At 40.9% G+C, this 26,321-nt stretch overlaps 1 protein-coding gene across 1 annotated transcript in view; it reads right to left on the bottom strand.

Annotated features, from left to right (window-relative positions):
• ITGBL1 (integrin subunit beta like 1) overlaps positions 1 to 24,689 on the bottom strand; it is a 361,063-nt gene extending 336,374 nt beyond the window's left edge. Inside the window, exons 1-2 of the mRNA XM_004704285.3 lie at positions 24,457 to 24,689; positions 22,904 to 23,121 (exon numbers count right to left, since the gene is read on the bottom strand). Of these exons, the coding sequence (XP_004704342.1) occupies positions 22,904 to 23,121; positions 24,457 to 24,554 (316 nt within the window). The 5' untranslated portion in view covers positions 24,555 to 24,689. The remainder of the gene's footprint in view (positions 1 to 22,903; positions 23,122 to 24,456) is intronic.
• Between the last annotated feature and the right edge of the window lie 1,632 nt (positions 24,690 to 26,321).

Here is a 26,321-nt window from a genome sequence, read left to right as displayed (position 1 = left end):
AAATCGAATCGACAAACCTCTCGTGAATTTGACTAAAGAAAGGAAGGAACATATTTCAATAGCAAGGAAGAGGGATCAAGAAGGGGATATTACCACGGACCATAGTGAAATCAAAAGGATACTTACACAGTACTATGAAGGACTGTACTCCAATTAATTACAAAACTATGAAGACATGGACAAATTCTGAAAAACAATCCCTCCCTAGATTATCCCTTATGGCCATTAAGAACTTCAAAAGACCCATATCAATAAAAGAAATAGACAAGGTTATCAAGGGACTACCAACCCAAAAATCACCTGGACCAGATGGGTTTACATGAGAATTCTATCAAGCATTCAGGGAAGAACTGACACCAATACTACACAAACTCTTCCAGAACATAGAAAAAGATGGAAAACTCCCAAATTCCTTCTATGAAGCTAGTATAACTCTGATACCTAAACCGGGCAAGGATTCCGCAAGAATTGAGAACTTCAGACCAATTTCCCTAATGAATATTGATGCAAAAATCCTTAACAAAATGCTAGCCAATAGAATACAAAAGTATATAAAAAAATAATTCACCACGACCAAGTGGGATTCATATCAGGGATGCTGGGATGGTTCAACATACGAAAGACCATTAGTATTATCCTACACATTGAAATAAAAAAGTATAAGAACCACATGATAATATAGATAGATGTGGAAAAAGCATTCGACAACATCCAACACCAATTCATGTTTAAGACACTCAAGAAGATAGGAATGGAAGGACAATTCCTCAATATAATACAAGCTATATATGAAAAACCAACAGCCAATGTGGTAGTCAATGGAAAAAAGATGATCACAATCTCACTGAAAAAGGGACCAGACAAGGATACCCCTTGTCCCCACTCTTATTTAACATAGTACTGGAGGTTTTAGCTAACAGCATAAGGCAAATAAAGGACATCAATGGTGTTCATCTGCGGAAGGAAGAAGTGAAACTATTATTATTTGCAGATGATATGATTTTATATATGGAAACCCTAAAAGTTCCACGAGAGGAGTACTGGAAACAATAGATGAATATGGCAGAGTAGCAGGTTACAAGATCAACAAACAAAAGTTGATCACACTACTGTGCACATTGGACAAGGACACAGAAGAGGGGATCAAAAATGGGGTACCCTTCACTATAGCCAACAATAAATTGAAATATCTAGGGATGTACCTGACTCAAAAAACAAAAGATCTGTACGAGGAAAACTATAAAACACTATTAAAAGAAACCAAGGGTGACTTCAACAAATGGAAGGACATCCCATGCTTGTGGATCGGAAGACTCAATATTATAAAGATGTCAATTCTACCCAAGGCACTATATAAGTTCAATGCTATCCTGATCCAAATTCCAGCATCTTTCTTCAAAGAGTTGGAAAAACAGATTACCAACTTCATATGGAGAGGGAAGAAGCTGAGACTTAGCAGAGAACTCCTCAAGAAGAAGGACAAAGTTGGAGGGCTTGCTTTACCCGAATTTAGCACCTACTGTACAGCCACAGTGGTCAAAACAGCGTGGTATTGGTATAATGATAGCTATTCAGACCAATGAAAAAGGATTTAAAACCCAGAAATAAAATCATCAGCATATAGATAACTGATCTTTGATAAGGACCCCATAAAAATCAAGTGGGAAGCAGATGCCCTCTTCAATTCATGGTGCTGGAAAAAATGGATATGCAGCTGTAGAAAAATAAAGCAAGACTCTTACCTCACTCTATACACAAGAATAATCTCAAGGTGGATCACAGACCTTGAGGTAAAACCCCAAATTATTACAGCCATTAATGAAGGATTTGGGACAAACCCAAGAAACTTGGCACAGGGAATACACAGGCTATTGGAAATTGGGAAGGACACAAACACAGAGGAGGCACAAATTGACCAGTGGGATATACTAAAGATAAAACACATGCACATTGAAAGAATTCACCGAGAGTAATAAGAGCGACCACAGAATGGGAAAACATCTTTAGCAATGACACATCAGATAAAGGCCTTATTATTAACATCTACAATACTCTGCTAACTTACAACAAGAAAAAAAACACAATTGTCTACTCAGGAGGTGGGCAAAGGACCTGAGCAGGAGTTTCTCCAGGGCAGAAACCCAAATGGCCAATAAATATATGAGAAAATGTTCCAGATCTCTAGCCATAAGAGAAATGCAAATTAAAACAACTATGAGACACCACCTAACACGCTCAAAGGTAGCTCAATTCAAGAAATCAGAAAGTAACAAGTGTTGGAGGGGATGGGGAGAGATAGGAAGTCTTGTCTACTGCTGGTGGACCTGTAGGTATGTACAGCCATTATGGAAATCGATTTGGCGATATCTAAAACAGTTGGAAATTGAGCTACCATATGTTCCAGCAATTCCCCTACTGGGCATATACCATGAAGAGACAAAAAACACAACACGGCCAGACATCTGTCTGTGCCCTGATGTTCATTGTGGCACAGTTCACAATTTCAGGGAGTTGGAAACAGCCCAAATTTCCATCAACAGATGAATAGATTAAAAAGCTCTGGTACATACAATGGACTACTACGCATCCCTAAAAAGCAGTGATGAAAGCATGAAGCACATCACCGCATGGGAAGAACTTGAGGAAATTATGCCAAGTGAAGTAAGTCAAGCACAAAAGGACTAATACTACATGAGTCTGCTGAGGTAAGCTTAAAAAATTCAAAAGGGGCATAGGGAAGAAGGTACTGTTTACATACGTCCCTGGGGTGAGGTCCAGGTTATATGGCAGCGGCCAGACTAAACTCAAGGATACATATGGGATACATATGGTAGCCCACTAAAAAGGAGTGAGGGAAAAAAGACAAGGGTAGCCGGGGGAACAGGGCACTAACCCACACAGGGGGAGGGTGTTGATTGTGTCTCCAAAGGGAAAGAGGGACCAGACTTCAACCAGCTGCTCCAAGACAAGAACTCAACACACTGACATGAAGCAGGGAACCAATAGAGAGGCCTGAGAGGCCTGCCCCATTACCAACTAAGTGGACAGCACTCGCCCCCTCAAAGAATTCAAGAATTCAGAGGACAGCACTGAAGCTACAGCTCAAGAAGAGGGCCTTGTCTGATTAGAGCACACTTGGATCACCAAGTCCTGAGGACAATGTTTCTGCTCAGAGCAACCATGCACAGAGACGACCACAGGGCCGGCCTCACCATAGGACACAGTATTCCTCCTTGACCCACAGCACCATTGGGAACAACACTAGAGACACACGACAGGAATTGTGCCTGCCCTGAGCTCACTGTGCTGAAGCCAGCCCCTGGGGGCATGCAGCAGAGCAGCGGGAGGAGCAGAGCAATGAAATTCCCAGGGATAGATGTGGGGTCAGGGTATGGCACCCCATCAGACTCGACCAGAAAGCACTCATGAAGGACAATAAATAGACCCTGAACTATTTATAGGGTTTTTTGTGTTGTTGTTAAAGCTATTGTTTTACTTTCTGTTGTTGTTTCATTGTACTCAGTCTTGTGATGGTACATAGCATGTCTACCTGGAAGGGATAGGCGGGATAAACAAGCCGGAAAAGAGAACAATGGGATGACAGTTCCGGGGGGACATGGGACAAGGGGAGCCGGGGAATAGGAAGTGGGTGTTAACAAACCTAGGGACAAGGGAACAACAAGTGATCCAAAATCAATGGCAAGGAGGGTGTAAGAGGTCTGGCAGGGCTGGATCAAGGGCAATGTAACTGAGAGGAATTCCTAAAACCCAAATGAAGGCTGAGCATGATAGCGGGACAAGAAGAAAGTACAAAGAAATAGAGGAAAGAACTAGAAGACAAAGGGTAGTTATAGAGATCTAAATACAGGTATATACAGATGTAAATATATTTATATATGATGAGGAGTAAATAGATCTACATACATATATTTATAGGTTTAGTATTCAGGAAACAGATGGACAGTGGGCCCCTGCTCAAGTACTCCCTCAACACAAGAACACTTTGTTCTAACAATTTGGCAGTCTGAGATGCTTACCTTCCTTGCATGATCGCTGAAGACAATGGGTACACAAGAAAATGTGGTGAAGAAAGCTGATGGTGCCCAGCTACCAAAAGATATAACATCTGAAGTCCTAAAGGCCCGAAGATAAACAAGTGGCCATTTAGCTGAGAAGCAACAAAACCCACATGGAAGAAGCACACTAGCCTGTCCCGACTCGATTGTTGAGGACAAACTGGGTGCACAAGTAAATGTGGTAAAGAAAGCTGATGGTGCCCGGCTGTCAAAAGATATCGAATCTGGGGTCCTACAGGCTGGAAAATAAACAAGGGGCCATCTAACTGAGAAACAACAAAGCCCACATGGAAGAAGCACACGATCCTGTGAGCTCACAAGGCGTTGAAGGGATCTGGTATCAGGCATCAAAGACCAAAAAAATTTTTTTTAATCATAGCATTGTGTATGAGGGGGCATGTGGAGTGGGGACCCAGGGCCCATCCTTGGGAAATTGGGGAGGAGATGAGCCAGCCAGGGTGCAGTGTAGCAAAGATGAAATATACAATTTTCCTCTAGTTCTTGAATGATTCCTCCCCACCACTATCATGATGCCAATTCTACCTTATAAATCTGGCTGGACTATTGGACCTATACTGGTACAGATAGGAACTGGAAACACAGGGAATCCAGGACAGATGAACCCTTCAGGACCAGGGGTGAGAGTGGTGATACAGGGAGGGTGGAGGGAAGGTGAGGGAGAAAGGGGGAACAGATTACAAGGATCTACATATAACCTCCTACGTGGGGAATAAACAGTGGAAAAGTGGGTGAAGGGAGATGTCGGATGGTGTAAGATATGATAAAATAATAATAATTGATAAATTCTCAAGGGTTCATGGGGGAGGGGTGTGTGGGGAGGGAGGGGAAAAATGAGCTGATACCAAGGGCTCAAGTAGAAAGCAAATGTTTTGAGAATGATGGCAATGTATGTACAAACGTGCTTGACACAATAGAGGGATGGGTGGATTATGATAAGAGTTGTATGACGCCCCAATAAAATGATTTAAGGGGGGAAAAAAAGCATGTCAACTGGTCTCCCCTTTCTTGCCTCTGAGGAGCACTCTGCAGCGCTTCTTTCCAGACACATTGGTTTGTTCCTTGAGCAGTCCATGATACTTTCAATATTCTTCTCAAGCACCACAATTCAAATGTATTAATTCTCCTTCAACCTTCCTTATTCAAGGTCCAACTTTCACAGGCAATTTGAAAGAGCATGGCCTAGGTTGGGCACACCTTCATCCTCAAAGTAGCATCCTTGTTTGGGAATACTCTAAAGAGGTCTTGACCCATAGTGATCCTACAGGACAGAGTGAAACTGCCCCTTGGGATTTCTAAGGTTATGAATCTTTACCAGAGTCACCAGCATTATTTTTCTTCTTTGAAATAGCTGGTGACTTTGAACCACTGACCTTGCAGTTAGAAGCAGCCCAACCCTTCTCCCAGTGTGCCTCCAGGACTTCTTTAGAAATGAAACTAGATTGGATAAATATTCACTTGGAATCATTTGGTGTTTGGACTAGTGATTACATAAAATAATATATCACAATGAGAGGGCTCTGGGCATAGGAACTTGTTTCACCACATCAGTTAAAACTGGGGTGATGTAAGGTCAAGCCAGCCAGCTCCCTTATAAAGATCTGTCTTTCCCTTTGCTTTATAAAGCCATCATTCTTCCACCCAGCCGTAAGATGATTTAGAATAGACAGAAGAATGTGTTCCATTGCAAAATATAAGTTTCTTATTTGCCAGGAAATGTGATTCCTACAAAGACAAAGCACTCTTTTCCAAAGAAAACGAGATTTGCAACTTTTTTTTCAGTTCTCCATCTTTATCAATTTAAGAGTTAATGTAAAATAGTCTGAGAAATTACCCATGCAGAAGCTTTAAAACGGTCCTGTATATTCCCATGGTACTCCCTGAGCATGCAAACTCACTTCTTAAACATCGACACTCTTGTCCTTAAAGCCCAGACCAGGCTTACAATAAAAATTTTGCAAAGCATAGTCTTCTGATCTTCCAGTTTCCCACTTGAAGAATTTCCTGACTTAAAGTTTCCCTTTACCCAGATTATCAGAATCTGAAACATTTTTATTGACACTTATGTGTGTCTAGGGGTTCCCTTATGTGACCCTAAGTCCAGCTACTCTAGTGATGTAAGTGTCTGTGTGCACCTACAAGGGAGAATGTGCTAGAGTGTGGTATAGATGTATGTCTATGAATGTGTGGACGTGTGTGAATGAATTTTAAAATGGAGTTTTAAAGTAGTATTTAAAGTTCCCCTATACTAAAAACAAAACACACAATAAGAGATCTGGAAAAATAGAATGTTAAGCAGTGGACAAATGGTTGCATAAAGTAGTATGCAATCCATATCCATACTACTGAATTTACATGTATCTTGAAATTCTAATTCATCTTAAATTAAAATGAGGGCAGTGATATACTCTAAAAATATTTTATTGTCTTTAGGTGAAAGTTTACAAAACAAATGTAAGTATTTATGTAGCAATTGTTATGCAAATTTTCCGTGACATTGGTTACAATTTTCCCCATGTGTCAGCATTATTATTTATTTCCATTCTGTTTGTTCTGGTTCTATTGATCAATTTTTCCTCCACTCCTTACCTTTTCTTCTTTGCTTTTGGGTTACTGTTGGCCATTTGGCTTCAAGTAGTTGATGGTTTAAGGGAGTACCTTGCTCGCAGGTATAATAAGCCAATTCACTTTTTTGGCAGAAAGGTGACTTCCAGAAATAGCTTCCATTCCATGTACATAGACTATCTTAGAGCTATGTCTGAGAGATTCCTATTGGCCCATAAGTTCTGACCTTTTTTTTTTTTTTTTTTTGAGTTGGAATTTTTCCCTCCATTTTCTCCATCCTAGCTATATTTCTGACTTGGTAAGACTGCTAGCGAGTAGAACTGGGCTCCATCCAGTTCTCTGGTTTCCGGTTGGAAGACGTGGTGGCTTTCTGGTGGCTCATGTGGATGAGGTTCTTCTAGGAGTCTTTGGTTGCCTTTACTCTCCCTTTTCCAGACAAGTAAAAACCAATATTTTTATCTGACATGGCTGTCCTCAAGCTTTAAGAACCTACATGCTCCTCACCAAACTAAGATGTAGAACATTATCTTTATGAACTAGGTTAGGGCAATTTACCAAGTTATCTCACAAAGCTATGCCCTGTGCTCTTAAACACAGTAAACCAATCCTGTGAATTGTTTGAATATGTCTAGGAAGTATGTGCAGCACACATTGACATAGATATAGAACACCAAACAAACTCACTGCCATTGAGCCTACGCCCATTCAGAGAGACCCTCTAGGACAAGGGAGAACTGCCTGTAAGTTTCAGAAGCTGTAACTGTTGATGGGAGTGGAAATCCTGGTCTTTCTCTCAAGGAGTGGCTGGTGGTTTCAAACTGCAAACCTTGCTGATCACAGCAGAGTGAGTAACTACTAAGTCACCAGGGTTCCTATCTATCTATCTATCTATCTATCTATCTATCTATCTATCTATCTATCCATCCATCCATCCATCCATCCATCCATCCATCTAATCTACCTACCTCTTTTACCTATGGACATATCTATACATGCATTTACTTACACGTGTTTTCCTGCACACATATTGACCTATGTAACCACATGTACACTTCGGGTTTTCATTGCCACTTTTGGGTGTACTTCATTTCCCTTGGTTATCTTGCTCAGACTTCACCCATATTGGTATTACTTTTCCCATCATCAAAAATAACAAAGTGCCTTTCTAGAACATTATTTCCCCTCCCTCTTTTTCCCCTTCCTTGTAGATATCAGAGATTTTTTCTTTCTGTGTGCATAATTATTCTCATTTTTTTAATCATTGTAGGACCATACTATATTTGTCTTTTTGTGACTGACTTATTTCACTCAACCTAGTGTCCTTCAGATTCATCTATGTTAATAGGTGTTTTGACGACTCCTCATTATTCCTGATAGTTTCATAGTATTCCACTATACTGAATATTGAATGCCTATATGACAATGTTTAGTGCATTCATCCATTGGTGAGCACGTAGGTTATTCCATATTTTTGTTATTGTGAATAATGATAAAATGAACATAGATGATCATTGCTATGATACATTCTTAATGGAAAAATAGCATGAGAAATAGAAAGAAAAAGATGAAGTGTGTACGTGCATTGTTATAGTACACATTTCTACATACATGAGGAATATGAATGTATGCACGATCAATTTATGAACCCCAATAACTTTGAATATACCAGAAACTAAAGGGAAGTCACAAGATGCATTGATTAACTTACTTGAATTCAAGTCTATGAACTTATGCATCTAAGGTCTATATTTGACCAAGACAGAATGATAAAGAATAAGTTAGTGTAGAAGTTCTGTCAGGCCAGTCAGTGAGCAGGAGCCCTACGTGCATGGGCAATGTGTTCCTCATGCATATCTCCTAGTGCATTTACCTCATTCTGTTTAGTGTCTTCCAAAGAGTATGCCAGCTATCCCATGAGAAAACAAGAACCTTCCCTTATCCCTGGAGTAAATATGGATTGAGACCTGTTTCACAAACTCAAATATGAAGCCTTCCTGGAAGATCGTTCAGAGCAATAGTTAGCGTCACTGTCTAGATCCCCTTTATAGATCTATGCAATTGATGTGGGCCCACTGTGTAGATGGATTTTAATAGATGGATATGCCGCATGGATATTATTTTAAGTATTTTAAACAGTAACCAATTAAATAAAAAATGCTTTCATGTTCTTAATAATTTGATTTATGGTAGCCAGATATTATAAAATCAAACCACTCGAGTATAACATTAAGAGCTCCTTTAAACTGCTATTCAATAAGGGAACCCATAGCTATAATATTTATTCCATTTCATACCCACCTCATACCTTTTCTTCTGAGACTATAAATCCTAATGAGAGAAAACAACTTCAGATGTCTCCCTGATAATGGCTGATGGGTTTGAAATTCCAACCTTGGGTTAGCAACTCAATGTCTAGCCAACAGTGCAGGAGGGGAAAGGAGGGTCGATGACTAACTAGAGGTACACACAATAATCTGGGCAAAGGGGAAGGCAATATACAATAAGAGGGAGGCCAGCAAAAATAAAACAAACAAACCCAAAACCCTGCTATGTAAAAGCATAGTGAAAATACAAGACGGCTCCAAGAAGTTGTGGAAAAATAGACTGAAAGATAATGGAATTTTCCCAAGAACTTGTTGAAGGCCCTTTATCTAAACAGATCCAGCAGAGGCTTGTTCATCCTTAACTAATCACGTCTGGCTTTCCATTGCCATCAAGTCAGTACTAGCTCTTGATCATCCTATACGCCAGAGTGGAACTGCCTCTTTCGGTGTCCGGTGTGGTAAAGCTCTATGGAAGTAGAGAGGATGCCATCGTTCTCCCACAGGTCAGCTTGTAGGTTTGGACAGGTGCTCCTTGATTAGCAGCAGAGCACTTTCAATCAGTGTGTTCATAGCCACATGCAAAGACTGAAACGGGACTCCTGTTTCACCCCAGATCCAGGAATCAACTGAAAATGAATCACATGACTAAATGTAACACTACAACACTTAGTCATCTTTCTGACTGTGGATTAAATATCAGAGTTCCTCAAAACATTTGTGATTCCAGAACACTGCCAACAAAAATTTTTAAAGGAATACACAGAATGTGAGAAAATATTTCCAAACCATACATCTTACAAGGGCTTTCTATTCCTAATATATAAAGAATACTACCAATTCACTTATTTTAAAAACTAGCCCAATTAACAAATGGGCAAAGGTTTTAAGTAGACATTTCCCCAGTGATATGAAAATTTTCAGTAAGGTCATGTGAAGATGCTAGACTTTCTTTTTTTATTTTTTCATTTTGAAAACACAAATGAAGACTAGAGTCAGTTACCATTCCACTCCTTTGAGGAAGCCAACGCTGATACTGGCCAGGGTAAGGAAACTGCAGAGTTGGTTACGCACTGGTGTGCTAACCAGAGGGTAAGAAGTAGGCACCTACCAGCCATTCTCTAGAAGAAAATGCAGCTGTCTGCTCTGGTGAAGAATTACAGCTTCAGCAACGGTAGTAAGCAGCTCTAACTCTGTCTAGACTTGCTGTGAGTCAACATTGACTCACTGGCACTGGGCTTGGCTTGGTTTGCTAAGGAGAAACTTGAACCCTCACATGTTGCTGGTAAGAATGTAAACTGGTATCGCCACATTGTAAAACAGTTCAACAGTTCTTCCAAAAGTTAAAGATGAGTTACCACAAAGCTTATTTATCCCAATCCTAGGGACATACACAGAGGAATCGAAAGCACATGTCCACACCAAGCATGTTCCTAAATCTTCTAGTAGCATTCGTTATTCACAATAGTCAGAAGTGCGAATAGCCCAGGTGCCACCAAGTGAAGAACACATAAACAGATCGGTATGTTCATGTGATGGAATACTCTTTGGACAGAAAATGGAATGGCGCATTGATACAATTTGGATGCTTACAAATATTATACTGAGTGGAGTACAACATGCAAAAAGACCACCCATTATCTGATTCCATTTGTATGAAATAACAAAACCAGACTAATCCGTAATGACAGGAGTTAGATAGGTGGTTTCCAGGAACAAGGGCAGTGGGGGAGCAATGGTTAATGGGTTACTTCTGAGAATGAGAAACATGTTCTAGAATAGATAGTGGTGTGATTGCATAACCTATGTACCACTGCAGACACTGTGAATCACTCACTGAATTAGGTACTTTAAAATGATGGCTTTATGGATTTTAAAAATGGTTTGGAAAAAACAAATGGTAGGTTTCATGGCATACACATTATATCTCAATAAAATCGTAAACAGGGTTGCCTTAAAATAATGGAATAATAAGAATATTTGGAGACAGTGGTCTAGCACAACCATATTCCTGTTTTCACATAAGCTTATAATTTCAGCAGTTTTAGCATTTATATTCTAATGTCTAGATAAATTAACAAAATATTTATATAATGAATAAGTTATTGCTGTGATTTAACTTCTGTTATAAAATTTCAGAGGTACCATGATGAGAATTGGCTTATGGAACATTCTAGGTCATAGTTGTAAGGCTGAAAAAATATCAAAATCCAAATTCCATGACTATTATCTATTCATTCAACAAATTTTTACTTAGTATCTGAAATGTGCAAGTTCTTTTCTAAGGTCTGGGTATAATCCAAAATTGTGGTCATCTGAGTAACAGAGGAACTAATCACCTATAGATTTCCTATAGGGACTCAGTCAATCAATAAATATATATAATGTATTATTTGTTGAGCATTGAGTTAAATGCTTTTAAAGTTTCCAAAAAATATGCAATATGGTGGCAGCATACGCAAAGATTGTATAAGGTATGTGGGAACCACAACAAAACACACACACACACACACACACACACACACACAACAGAAGGATAGCTTGTGTGGCTAATATCAGACCAGGAAGGAGAAAGCATGTTGGGCAAGAAGTGGAAAACAGAGCGGGCCTATCAGTATAAGGGGGTTACTGAGTGGTGAAAATAGTTCATATGCTTGGCTGCTAATTGAAAGATAATGTTCAGTTTCGCTTAGAAACTGCTCAGAACAACAACTCAGACATCTGCTTCCCAAAACATTAGCCATTAAAAACTGTGGATCCAAACAAACAAACAGACAGACAGACACGCTCTGGATCCCCATCCTACCCTGACATACATGGGTTTCCATGAATGGATGATACCAGGACAAGAGGAAAATCAGATTGGATAGGTTTGTACTAGCCAAATACTTGTCAAACCACAGTGTAGCTCTGATAGTCACAATAGATGAGCGGTCTTGCTGTCGTGAGGTCCCACAGAGCCAGCTCTGACCTAACCCACGACAAAGCAAACACTACGTGGTCCCACCTCATGTTCACAATTGTTACTATGTTTAAGCCATTACTATGGTCATTATATCAATCTGTACATTTTCTTTCTTTCTCATCCATTTGAAATGAACTTATATGTAATCTATCCTCTTTTTCATTGACTCTTAACCTCAATATATATCAGTGATGTGAATGAAAAAATGGAAATCAGAGTAATCATTGAAGGAATTTTGAAAAAGCATTGAGCATTGGGGGAAGGAGTAAGTAAATAGCATTAACTGAGTAGTGGAGGAGCCGTCGTGGCAGTTTGTGGTGTGACTTGTGAAATCAGCAGTTTGAATCCACTAGAACTTTTATATATATATATATATATAAACAGTTTTATTGGCACTTCGTCCACATATCATACAATTCAATAGTTCGGGCATGTCAAGAAGAGTTGTACAATCATTATCACAATTAACTTTAGCACATTTTCTTCTTCCTTGTACTCATTGTTATTCATGTAATTAATTGTATTCAATTTTGGCAAAATTAAACACAACTAAACATTATTCAATTCAACAATGTCCCATGTATAATCCAGTGCCATTGATTATACTCTTTGTGTTGTACAACTATTATTGATATCCCTCTCCAAATCTTTCCACCACCACTGAAATAAGCTCAATGCTCCCTAAGCAAAAACTCTTCCTCCTTCACCAACAGGAACCACAAGCCAAGTGTGGTTCCTTTTTGAGGAAGAAAGGTGAGGTTTCTGCTCCTGCCATGATTTCCAGTTTAGGAAATGCTGTCACTATGAGTCTAAATGGACTCGATGCTCGTGAATTATTGTGGTTTGGCTTTGTTTGGGTTTTAATAAAGTAGCAGTGGACAGGATGGGCTGGACAAAAACAGCCCGGTATCAAAGGAGCGATAAGGGCTGAACTCATCGCAGCAATCCGGGCAAATGCAGCCTGGACTCGAGCACTGGCAATAGAAGCAGATTTAACAGAACAGTAAATAAATATTTAATTGAGAGCATATAAGAAAAAAATGAAAATGGATAAGTGAAGTTTGCCTTTGTTTTACTGCATGATCAGGAGAATGCTAACTCCTCCACATTTTCTTAGCTTTTCTGACTTCATATTTTTATATTTCCACACTGTTTATCAACTGTTTTCCAGAAAGATCACTACCTGCCCTTCTAAGTATGCTTTTCCTCACCCCCGGTCCTTTATCCTCTTACTACCCTTCTTAAATATTCACCCACATGACAATCTAACATAAACATTTTTGCTATCGATGTACTGCTAGACAGCTAATAGTAATTTATGTAAGCTAAACTGAATTTATTTACTCTACTATTTACAGAGCTCGTACATGTGCCAATTACTTTTCAAATTTCCATAACCACATAGATATCTTCAAAAGAGTTTGGCGAAAGATTATGTCAAATATGAATGGGTAAATGTAGGCTCAGTCAGGTATTTCCTTATTTATTCAAGAATACATAGGCAGGAAAATGAATAAGAGGGTTTATTGTTCTAGCCCCTACTCCAGTCATAATTCCACTTATGAAAGAATATCCTACCGTTAGAAGAGATCTTAAATTCAGATCTAAAGCGGATTCATTTCCTTGTTTTACCCCCTTATTCTGCTTCTGGTGCTCCAACTAGAAGATTTAGAGGAACTTATGAAAGGAGAACATGTTTGTAATAGATGAGTGGATTTATTGTCAGATGCAAAAACAAAGCAAAAAACAAAAAAACCAGTAAGGGATTATCAGTTTGTGAATAGATCTATGTACTATGCATTTTGTGCTTTTAAGACCAGGTCTTTCAGCGATTAGTTGAAAGAAAATCCCAAGTGATTTTGTCGCTTGCTCTACACTGGAGGATTTAATATGTACCCAGACATTTTAAGGGGTGTTTCAAATTTTCCACAAAGTATGTGGAACATAAAAAAAGAATGCTAGTGACAGTAGTATTACTATTAATTATTAAAAGTGGAAAAGAAACTATTTCTCTTTTCTATCTTGGAAGACATTTTCAGCAGTATATTACAGACCCTTGATATCAAAGATGAATTGTGATTCAAATATTATTTTCCCTAGCGTAATATTCATTATTTGATGGAGCAGTTAAAAAGACAAGTTATTAGGAGTTACCTAAATAATTTCACATCGTCATGATGATATTCTTTGAACAGTTACAGAAGAATTATTCAGTTAGATATTCATTTGCATATGGATTACTGTCCAAAGGTGTTTTTGTACTAATAGCATTTGTAGTACAAATATTTGGAAAAGGGGTACCAGAAAGTTAGTTTAAGTATGTGTGTCTTCCCGAATAACATCAACGTATTCACACACATTTATATGCATACACAAACATACATACATACACACAAATACATATAAGAAGAGGCTTCAAAAAGTTCAAGGAAAAATTCCGTTATATTTCAATTCCACTTTGGCAGGAATTTTTTGAAGCCCTCTCATGTGTGTATTTGGTGTGTGCTTGTGTGTGTGTGTGTGTGTACACACATATAATGTCTTTGGCACACAGGGAAAAACATTTTAGAGATGACCATGAATTAGCAAAAGACAAGAGAAATAATACACAGACTCCTCTGCTAAAGTTTAATAGAGTTTTAGAGTGAAAAAGTACATAGAAGCAATATCTTTTAAAATGAGGAGAGAAGAGAGCGAGAATGACTGAAGCACATGCCAAAGAAGCTGGGATTTAACGAACAAGAATGACTAGTTTAGCTTCAAGATGCTTACATTCCACCCTTAATGGCTCCTAAAACATCCGGTAAAGTTTACTCTGTGTTTTAAAAGCTCTGAGAAGGTGAGTTATTTTAACTTTGTTCTTGTATTCTGCTGATTTGTGTATTTTTATGTATTGCGGAGATAAGTTCTGTCCCCACACTGAAATCAACAACTCAAAGGAGGTAGCCTCAAACCTAGGCTCTTCAGCTGAGGTAATCGCCAGAGATAGAAAGAAACTGAGAGTGTAAGCCCCAAGGGTCCACAGAAACCCTGAGACTTCTAGTTTGAAAAAGAATGCAAATTCCAGATTCAAACATTACACAATGTTGAGAGAAGGGTGATGGAAGCCTTCTATCTCATTAATTATAATGTGATAAATCAGTATAAAGTCTGTAGGGGCAAGAAAACAAGCCACAGGCCTGAGACAAAGGTAGAAACTAGATCCAGAAATGTAGACATCCAGAACGACGGAGTATGACATAGTGAGTTACGCGGGGTCCTCAAATTGGCAGAGGTTGGAAGTTCAAGGATCCTTGACACCGGACAAACGTCTTCCCCCAGGTGAAGTGGCTACACAAACTCATAGTGAAAGGAGAAAGTGAGACATGGACTTGCTCCCCGAAGAAGATCTAACTTTCAGGGAGGAACAACTTTCTGAGGTGCATTGCCAGAAATCAAACCTGGACCCCCTGAATGGAAGATAATAAATCTATCATTGAGTCGCCAATGCCTGATGGGAAAGACTTGGCCCCAGAAAATTAGATCATGTAGATATCCACTTGTAACAAGGACGGAGGAGGTCAGCATTTGTATTCTATATGGGGAATCGGGGCACCTGAGATTACTAGGGTCAGAGCTCGTCCTTCTCCATGAACACATCATGGCCTCCATCTAACTCCGTATAGGAGAGATGGTCAGAATGAAGGGCTTCAAAAATGTCCAAGCCCCAGATCCCAGAATCTTAAGTAAGAAATGGACCTTTCCAAACATGAACAGGTTTCTTGAGACGAAAAGATTATCCCAGATGATGTGGGTGGGGCCTATCAAATGACACAAATCCTTCCAAGTGGCGCACCTTTCCAGGCTGGGCTCAGAGAGACAGGAGGACGGATGAAGATCAGAGAGATGGCTGCATGGAAAAGATCGAATACCTCCTTTCTGGTTCTGAGAAATAGGGGGGCTATATGCAAGGACCGGAGCGATACCTCAATGTACCAAGAAATGGCTTCATTGACATTGAAGAAGCAGGGACCACACTTCTATGATCACATGGAATGGAAATCTGTCAACACCCAAAGGAGCAGGAAGTGGGTTTCCTCCTGAAAACCTCAGAAAGTGATATGAGGAGGCAATCCCGTGACCTTGCTGTTCATTAATGCTAGAAATATGACATTGTTCGAGATCTGACTGGTTTAAGATTTGGTTTGCAGATCACCCCAAATCGAATAGCCATGCACCGCTTGCAGTAAAATTCATTTATAAACCTAAGAATGTTATAATTCAGCAAGTTTGGACCAAAAAATCATCTGGGCAAGCAAGGCATTTTAGATAAGGAGTGAACCCCGAGGCTGTGCGGGAGGGAGGATGCTGCCTGGGTCTGTGAGCTGCTGAAGCGCCTGTGCATTGTAACACACCTGTGTAACACACCTGTTAGTCGTGCCTCAACTTGCCACCTAGTTGAGGCATGTAACTTGCTTGTCTTTCACTGAATCTCTGAAGACTTTTTGGATGGTTTCAACCCCTCTGGCTCCTTCTTTTAAACACATCCAGAAATAAACATAGAATTCCCTGAATCAGTCTGGTCTCTGTATTTGGCTAAAACAGTAACAGGCATCCCAAAGTTTATCCGTGGCAGCAATTGGAGCATCACCTGCTGATGCCTTAGTTTGGGAGACCTGTGTTGGACTTGTGATGTACAAAACTGTAAGAGAATAAACTTATTTCAATCACAAGTTGGTGGCAATTTGTTACAATAGCAATGGAAAACTAATAACAATAAATTAAGGAATTTAGAAAATGCTGTATCTTCACGACTCATCAGAAAGGGGACTCCTTACACACGGAATTATATCTGGGATCCAGTGGATTCCACGTATCTGTATTCAACTTCAAGCACTGAGTATTCTGAATGCCAAGGTCAAGGTCAGACATCAGTTTATTCCCCAGACCTAGAGAACTGAGGAAGGTTTTGATATTCAAAGACATGGGATGTCAGTTTTAGCATAATGTATTAAAATATAATGAAGATTTTTGAAACTGAAATGGAGAAGGTTTATGCTTTACAAATTTAAAGATGTGACACAAATACATTTGTTCCCATATGCTGCCTTCTCTTCCTGGGGAAATTTTACTTAAAAAACAAAACAAAACAAAACAAACAAACAAACAAAAAACCCCAACCCTGAACGTTTCATATTTATAAGATTTAATCCAAATACTGCCATGTAACAAATATGTTCTTCTGGATGATCAGGATGTTGAGAACATTTTGTGCAAGTCCCCGGTATTTGGTTCCAAGGTAGAACAGAGAGCTATGTCAGAGTAAAGTAGTCAAGGGGTGGGAACACAAGGAACAAGGGGGCCTTCACGGAGTTCATGGGGAATCCAGTATCATTCCATTCTGTTTTCCCACAAACTTTTTGAAGTCTATGAATATGATACACCTAATTCTGGCACTTTCTTTGAGGGTGATAAATCTTTAACTTTAAATATGACTTGGAGTGAGATAAGTTGCATTTATCCAAAATGGAAGAATTTATGAGAGTACAGTGTAACTCAAAAGACATGATTTGCGCACAGTGGTTGAAGTAGATGTGAACTCCTTACTGGGTTCAAAACTAGAGAAAAGGTTAAGCTTCTGATGAAAGCACACTTAACAAGGACCCGAGTCTGTCTGTCTGTTCAACACATTACTGAAAAGTGGGGTCAAAGAACAAACAACACTGTGTGGTCTGTGTCCCTCATCTAAGGTATATTAAAAACAAACCAACAACTCGCATGTTGACAAATATAAGAGTGGGTTAGACAGAGGTAAAGACACTGGGAGGCAAGACAGGGGAAGTTTGTATACAAGGACGAGAAAGCAGTAAAGAAAAAATGACAAAGAAAGAGTGAGTCCACAAAATATGCTTGGTGAGAAATTATTCAACTATGTAAAAAATGCAAGTGTGAGGAAAAAGCAGGTCAAATCATCTGAAGACAGTCTGAAGAGCCAGAAGGTATAATTCTCAGGGATAACAGTATTCAATTCCCACGCTATTGACTTAGTATAAAAATCAGAAATATTTTAAGAAGGAATTATTAGTATTTACATATGCACATATTTTACTTTTTTACATTGCTCACACTTATGGACATAGACAATTGTTCTGTACAAATCTCATGGAATGGAATAAATATACAATTATATACATTATTGAGTATATTTATAGATGAGCATATATAATTCTGAATAATATCAGACTCTTTACATCTATAAAGTTGTTGTTATAGTAACATATACAAACACACACACACATACACACACACGTTTCAGAGACATTGACTGGCTCCCCATGCCATTCGAAGTGAACAAGATTGATAGGACTCCCATCCATCCCAGAATTTGTCTGTCATTAAGTCCAAACTCTCTTGTTTTCCTTGAAGAAATTCATTTTGTAGCAACTCTGGATTTTAAAAAAGTGTTTTTCTTTACAACAAATTTAAGTTATGAATTCATTGTTCCCTGTTTCTTCTTCATGACTTCCTTCTTCCTGTAGTAGTCCCATGACGTTCCGACTGACTCAAGTTCATGTACTCAGCATCCGTTTTCAGCCATCATTTTACTCATCTTGGGTACTAAATAATATTGAGTTTACTTTTAAACAGTTTTTAACATTCACCATATTTCTATCCTTACTATCTCTCCCCTGGTATATATCGAAACAATACCTAGGCTGGGTTTCTCTCCATCAAGTTCCACTCTGCCAGGCTGTCATTTTCGTGGCCATTGAATCACTTTCATGAAGCAGAGAACTGCGACTATTCCCATATTCAAAACACTTAATGATCATAGATGCTGTTTAGATGAGCAAAAACTCCTCATTCTGGCCAAAGCCTTCCGCATCAGGACCAATTACAACTCAGCACATCTTCTACAGCTTTCCTCACAGCCCTAAGTTCCAGCCCAAAAACCCTGTCATCATTTACTGTTGCAGAAAGATGGGGCTTCCTACTCTTGTAGAGTTGCAGTTTCAGAAACTCAAAGGGGCAGTTCTGCTCTGTCATATAGGGTCGCTATGAGTCAGCATCCACACCATGGCAATGAGTTTGGTTTCAGTTTGGTCCCAAAACAGACCCTCATGCTTTCCTGCACTACTCTGCTTAAATACTTCATCATTCAATAGGACACTGTCTACTTTTTGAATAAATAAAATTTCATGCTTCAAGACTTATGTTGAATGCCACTTCTTTCTCAAGAAACTTTAACTACAGTATTTAATTCTTGCCTTCATATTTTTTTTAATGATGCCCTGCATTGCATCACAGTTATTTGGTATTTCTTTTAACCTCTAAAAGAATTGCAAGTTGCCAGCTATTCCTAGTCTTTATATCTATTTCAACACCAAACAGAGGCTCTACCACATAGACAGTCAGTTACATATTTGCTAAAATGAATCCAATGAACTCTTCCCAGTTACTAAAATGGGAACTCTTCTAACACTGCCAAGTGATTAGAAAAAGACTTTTAAGATACCAGCATCCTCATTAAGCCTAATCAACGCTGTTCAAGGGTTTTCCCCGGAATGACTTTAAAATGTCATTGGAAAGATTTTCATGCAACCAAACCCTTTTCAGCTCTCAAAGACGCTTTCCCCATCGTTGGTTTATTCATTAGTTATCACATCCAGTAGGAGCACACATTGTATCAGATCTTTCTACCATCAATGTCTGATGGACAATCATATTCTATGAAAAAGTAGACAGAGGAAGGAATAGACAACTCAATATTTTTATCTTAATCACTTCCAAGAATTTCAACCTAAAATAAGTATGTTTCTTATGATTCACAGTACAGGAATCCCCCTGGACTTAACTTTAAAAGAGCATACTGTATCTAATACAGCTGCTCTGAGACAGGGCCAAAATAGTTATCCTTGCTTGACCTTCTGAGTCCTGAATCAATAGCAGGCCCAAATCACGTTAAGAAAGCCAAACTGTTTTCACTGCATTAAATGCCCAACAAATACAAGTCATCTATTTGTCTATCATTCTACAAATCCATTGTCCTATTGACTCATCCATCCATCTATATATACTTATCCATATATACATGATCTTCTTTGCATCACTCTAACAATATTGTTACATACATGTAGCAATACATATTGAGCTCTTACTTTGTTCCAGTTCTATTCTAGAGTCTTACACATATTCAATCCCACACCAGTTCTTTAAGATCAGTATTATGATGATTGTTTTACGAAGGAAGAAACAAAGGCACAGGTTGCTTAAACCATTGCTCTCAAGTTATTTAACTGCTGGGCTAGGATTTGAATCCTAGATTTTTTCCAACAGATCACATGCTTTCAGTCATGCTATGATATACAACTAAAGCAAGATTTTGTTTTCTTCCTGGTTACCAAGGAGACATCTAGAAGTTACATCATCCCTGGGAAGAACCTAACTGGACTTATCAAGTGATAACGCCCCGTGCATTTTCATTCACGTATGTCAAAATAGACAATCTGCTCAGTTCAAGCCTTACTAAGTATAAAATGGAAACCATTCTTGAAAAGAAATCTGACCAACTAAACTTTGAAGCAGCATAACAAACTGACAAAGGTCCCATATGCTGTGTGTGATGGCTCTCCCCAGTGGTCTGGCAAACATGGGCAAAAATGTTCGCAGAGCCTGTGTTATGTGCAAAATTCTAGAGAAGAGACCCCAACTTCCAACTCATCAGTGAGCTGAGAAATGGTAGCTAGGGTATTGTTCTTTCAGGCAGCCTTAAAGTTGTGAGAAAACATGTTTCTACGTCTGTACAAATGTTCACAGTTTGAAACAAATCCAGTGTGAGTCAGTGCTACCCTGTGTCCAGGAGGAAAGAATCCAGTCACTAGGATGCTATAAGTGAACCAGTTATTTTCTATGGAAGGGGGGAAAAAAGTGCACGATCCATGGTGGCACAGTGGTCACACTTCAGCGGGCAACCACAGGTGAGCAGTTTGAAACTACTAACTGTGTACAATTCTACCCTCGCCTATAAGATCGCTATGAGTTTGAATCCACTCCTCGGGAGTGAGTGCGTTTTCAGATATCACAGCAGGAGTCCAAGTAGCAGAATGGTGAAGGGCCCACCTGCTCACGGAAAGATCAGCAGTTTGAACACCCCTTCTACTCCGCAGAGGCCAAAAAATCCCTGTAAAATTCGAGCCCCGCAAACTGAGGCCGTGCAACTCTGTTACAAGGGAGTCAGCCATACCCAGTAGCAAACTGTCCCACAGGACTGTCAGCGCTCCCTGCGTAAGAGAAAGGAGCCCCTGTAGATTGGTTCTTCCACAAGAACTCTTATGCAAGGATACTCTCAACTAGTTCTGCCCCGGAGAGGCTGCATTTTATCTCTTACTTTTCCAAAAAATGACAAGAAAGCTCTGGAAAAAAAACTGTGTTAAGAACTCGTGATATTGAAGAGGTCTTGCCAGAGGCAATAACAGCCAGAGAAGTCAGTGGCGGTTGGATTTGAAATGAAATATTAGACCGTATCTAGCTTTCACTCGAAAGGCTGACGTTTAATAAAATCGCAGCTGGTGAGACGAAGACAAAATAACAAGCTATAGCACTCTGTTTTTAAAGGGCTGAGCCGCCGTTTCCACAGGGTAAACAAACCACAGAGACGCACCTGTGCCCCTTCACATGGCTTCTATGACTCTTTTTTCCACAGACAAATAATTTGCATATTAAGTATTCTCACTCTAAGATTCTGTGCCCCAGGTGCCAAGAAAAACAGGATTTTTTTTTTCTTTGCTATAAACTCATTCATGATCTTTCGGTGTTAGTGTTTAAGGCCTTATTCTTAGCTCCATTGTGGGTAAAAATAAACTGCTAATTTTTTTTTTCCTACAAAATTTCCGAACCGTGGTTGGCAGGCATTTGGGTGGTGCTTTCACTAACGGAATCTCTGCACCATTCCCGAGGCCTTAGTGGAGGCTCTTTGGACAGACGTTAACGACAGGCCTGTATGTAACTAGGAAAGGGTTTGAGGTGTTCCCTAGGAAAAAGCATTGTGACCCTTTCCTGATCACTCCTTAAAAAAGTGCAAGTCAAATGAATTCATTTTCACGCCACCCTCACAAGACACCATGCTTCCTTGCAGCACAAAACTCCAAGCAGCGAAAACAATACAAAAGCAATGTCCTCTAAGTAACTAGGTGCCCATTAATATTCTTCCGGGTTATAGTTTTCTGGTTTGCACTCCCACCTGGGAGCTCCACCCTGAGGATGAACAATAAGTCAGCATTCATAGGCACAATATGTCTCTCTGAACCTTAAGAAAATGCCATTCCACCGTGCTTCCACAGTAAAAATAAAATACTGGCTACCCACAGCAAATATGATGAATAATGGTCTAGATTGGGATAGCAGTGTCCAGAAAAATCATACGGGGAGAAATTGGGAGGTTGATCTGTAATAAGGAATTCTCCTAGGGGCAAGTGAGACTAATAATGAAGTGACTGAATCCTACAGATATCACCCATTGTAAAGTTTGGCCCTCACTCACCATCATCAAACCGGTTGTGACTCATGGGGACCCCATACAGCAGGGTGGAAGGGCCCCTGTAGGATTCAGAGACTGTAACTGCTTCTGAATGTAGAAAATCTACTCTTTCTCAAGCAGAGCGGCTGTGGGTTTTGAACTGCTCACCTTGTTGTTAGCAGCCTAACAAGTAACCCACTCCACCAAGAGGGCTCCCAGTTTGAACCTTTGGGGGAATAAAATTATTATGATAAATAATTCCAAAATTAATTAGCGAAACCTAGGACCATTGTCAATTGCCGGAGCGTTCGGTCTGATTATTAGGGGCAGAGAAGTCGGCCCTCGCGCTTTACCCCAGATGCGCAGGCAGAAATCTCGGGAGCGGCAGAGCGCTCGCTGTGATGCGCACAGGGGCTGGTGTCTGGGTCGCACTGGAAGGAGAGAAGCCAGGCCTCACCCTTACCTGCACAGGTCTTCCCGTCATAGGTCTCGCACACCCACTCGTGGCACTCACAGAACGGCCCAAAGTACATGCCTGGTTCGGAGACATGACAGATGCAAACTCCACAGTCACATCGGCCCCGGCCATGGCACAGCACGCTCCCGGGGGGCTGCCCAGGGGCCCTGCAGCGGCGGTCCGACTCTGCCCGGGTCAGCCTGCAGGAGGCACCCGACCAGCTTCTGCAGGGGCGACAAACACCACACCCAGACCAGGTTTAATCAAGGGCGCTGCTCCCACTGCTGTGAATCCCCTGTTCCTCCTTTATTTCTCCCCTAAATGAGTCCCCTCATTTCTCTGCTCACTGAGTAGGTTTCTAGAAAGGACTGCTCCCCACCCCCCTCCCCAGGCAACAGACAACACCCACCTGCATTAACAGCGTATGACCTTGACCCCAAATGTCTAAGCAGTGACCCACTATTAGAATGTACTGTCTAGCTGATTTCAATGTATAGCGCTCTTGACTGAAGCGAACTGCCCCATTGGGTTTTCTGGACTGGCATCTGTACCAGGAGCCCTGGTGGCGCAGTGGTTAAGGGAACGAGGGCAATGGGAAAGATCGGCGGTTGGAAGCTTCCAGCCATGCTGTGGGAGAAGATGTGGCAGTGTGCTTATAAAAAGATCCCGAGACTTGGAAACTTTGTGAGGACCGTTCTACTCTGAGTCAGAATCAACTCCGCAAAAATGGGTTTGGCGTGGTTTCATCTGCCAACGAACGGATTCCCAGGGCGGCCTCCCATGGAGCCTGCGGGGGAGATTTGAACCTGCGACCTTTAGGGTAGTAATTCAGCGCTTAACCATGGCACTGTCGTAAGCAGTGACCCGACCACCTAGAAATAAGATGGTCCTGTAGAGGAGCAGAGATGACTCAGCACGGTCCCTTCGTGATTTGCCACTGAATCATATAAGTGCATTTAAATGAAATACAAATCAATCCCAACACTTATCTGACTTACCTTTTCAGTTCTCTCTAAATAAATTAATAAAAGCCCCACTGCTATTTATGGCCAGGGGGCAGTTATTTTATGCAAAAGAACAGATGGGGAAAAAGAGTTATGTGTGTTGTAGTAGCAAGGGATATGTTTTTTTTTCTAGTTTTCGTTAAGGATTTCATACAAACTAGACTTTCAAAAGCTTCGCTAATATGATGTAATTCAAAGTCCTTTTCAAACTCTTACAGTATTTGACGAAGAGATAATAGTGTCTTGTAGTTCATGAGAATGTACAAGCACTTTTAGAACTGCCTTCATTCCAAGGCTGGAACTCCTAATCTGTATTTGCATCAGAGGAAATGGTGTATTTATTCAACCATGACGGTTTCCTGAAGAGGAAGTAAAAGGGCAGCTGTCCAGCGACATAGAATGTGGCTATAAGGCAAGGGATAGGAGCAGGTTGAAAAGGTCCACCTTAGAAACTACTTTTGGCTTACAGCAGCTAGGAGCCCTGCCCGTCCGAGCCCTGCCACGCGCAGCCACCGCCGGGCACGTCTGTCTGAAAGAACCAGAGACCAAACTTACCTCAGCGATGGCGAGAAGCTTTGAGGAAGAGCTGACAGCCCAGCAAAGAGAAGGGAGGCCGCCAGCAGCAAGACGTTCCTGGACCCTGGAGGAAGCATGCCGCACTCCTGGGCTGTGGGGCGAGCTATCCTTCGGCAGGGTGGAGTGGAGGAGGGAGGCCTTGGGAAGCGAGGTGCCACCCGCAGAGGGCCAGCCAGCCAGACCCAGGGACACCCAGGCTTGCGGATGCAGACCTCTCCTCCGAGCTGCAAGTGCTTTGATGAACTGCCTGTGCGGATCTGGGCAGCGGCACAGCTCTGGGCGGGTGCTGGTGGCAAACCCCTCTGATGGAGAGTCCAGGCAGAGAAGTAATTAGAAACAGTTGTACAAGCAGATGGTTTATTTTGACATCAAAACGTATCCTGTTCACAGATTAGAGAAAAAAACGTTTCTTTCTTCAAGTCGAAGCCCCAGGAACATTTGATGAGAGAGCATTTGAACAAACGGACATGAACCAACTCAAAACTCACTGCCGAGAGTCGATTCCAAGTCTTACACGACAGGGCAGACTTGCCCCTGTGGAATCCGGAGACTGTAAGTATTTTGGGGAGTAGAAAGCCTCATCTTTCTCCCAACTGACATTAAAGGGAGCATTACGTAATCCCCAAATGCAGAGACCAGCCATAGCTGTGGCAGCCAGCGTGGACAGTAGATAAAGAGGAACTTTCTGCACGTGCTTTTTCAGACCACGGACTTTTTGGAAGAGGAGTTCAGTGTGTGTGAGGCGAGGGGCAAGCCAAACTGCACAATCCAAAGGTTTGGATCACTTTGCATTTCCTCCTTGTTATAAATGTGGGCCTTTCATCTAGTTGCTCAGGCCCAGAGCTTATCACACTGGGCTTTAATTGACTTGGATAGTTTTAAATTGTCCTAAATTCACCTCACTCTCCCCCAAGTATCAACTCTGGGGACAGGGAAGGCATGTTCCATCACAGTGAACCGTCCCTGAGTTAAATTGCCCTGAGAAATGACCACTGTCCTCTTTTAAGCACCTTCTCTGTACTGGTCACTTAGCACATTTTATTTTTCCTACACCATGCAAGTAAGGACTATTGTGAGGGCCTAGGGCTCTTACAGATTTACACTGACACACCACTTTAGCTTCCTGTGAGAACAGAAGCCAGTTAGTTGACTGCTTTGATTTCAAGTTCTTTGTCTTCAAAGCGAAGATAACAATGCCTTCCCGGAGCCCCTCTCCATTTCTATCATCTCATGTTTTTATCCATCCTGCATCATCCAAGGGAGAACATGTGGCTTTCTACTCCCACCAAGAATGACAGGCTCAGAGCCCCATGGGGACGGTTCTACCTTGTCCTAGAGGGGAGCTGTGAGTGGGAAGCAACCTCATGTCAGTGCGTTTGGGGAGTTCATCACCAGTTCAGATGAACTTGATCCTCTTCCTTGTCTCTCTCTGATCTGGAAATAACCGCGCTCTTTTCAGGGCATGTGTGTACTTGTTTTGAGTCAGCTGGTTTCAGAGGGCAGGGGTTATTCCTTATTAGTTCCACTGTGTGCCCCATAGCAGGCACCGAGCCTGTCATCAGGTAAATGCTGAACCCAGGTTTGTTTCCCTGTATGGCTCTCTGGGAACACTGTGAGGATGCAAGGCCGGGAGGGAAACCTTGGCTCTATGGATGGAGTCTGCACTCATTCCTGACACAGGTCCCAGCACTGTATTCCTTCCTACCGCTCCTGCCAAATCGAGAAACCCTGCAGACGTAGAGAAGATGGGAAAAGTCTGAAAGAAGAATTAATTTTATTGCATGTTTTCTGAAAGAGAAGATGGATTATTGCGAAATAGGGATCTAATGTTTGATGAAAAAATG

The sequence above is a fragment of the Echinops telfairi genome, unplaced genomic scaffold, assembly GCF_000313985.2.
Source record: "Echinops telfairi isolate 266 unplaced genomic scaffold, ASM31398v2 ScPeMD7_7467;HRSCAF=8505_0, whole genome shotgun sequence".
Classification (NCBI taxonomy): Eukaryota; Metazoa; Chordata; class Mammalia; order Afrosoricida; family Tenrecidae; genus Echinops; species Echinops telfairi.
This window is presented reverse-complemented; position numbering and strand designations above follow the sequence as displayed.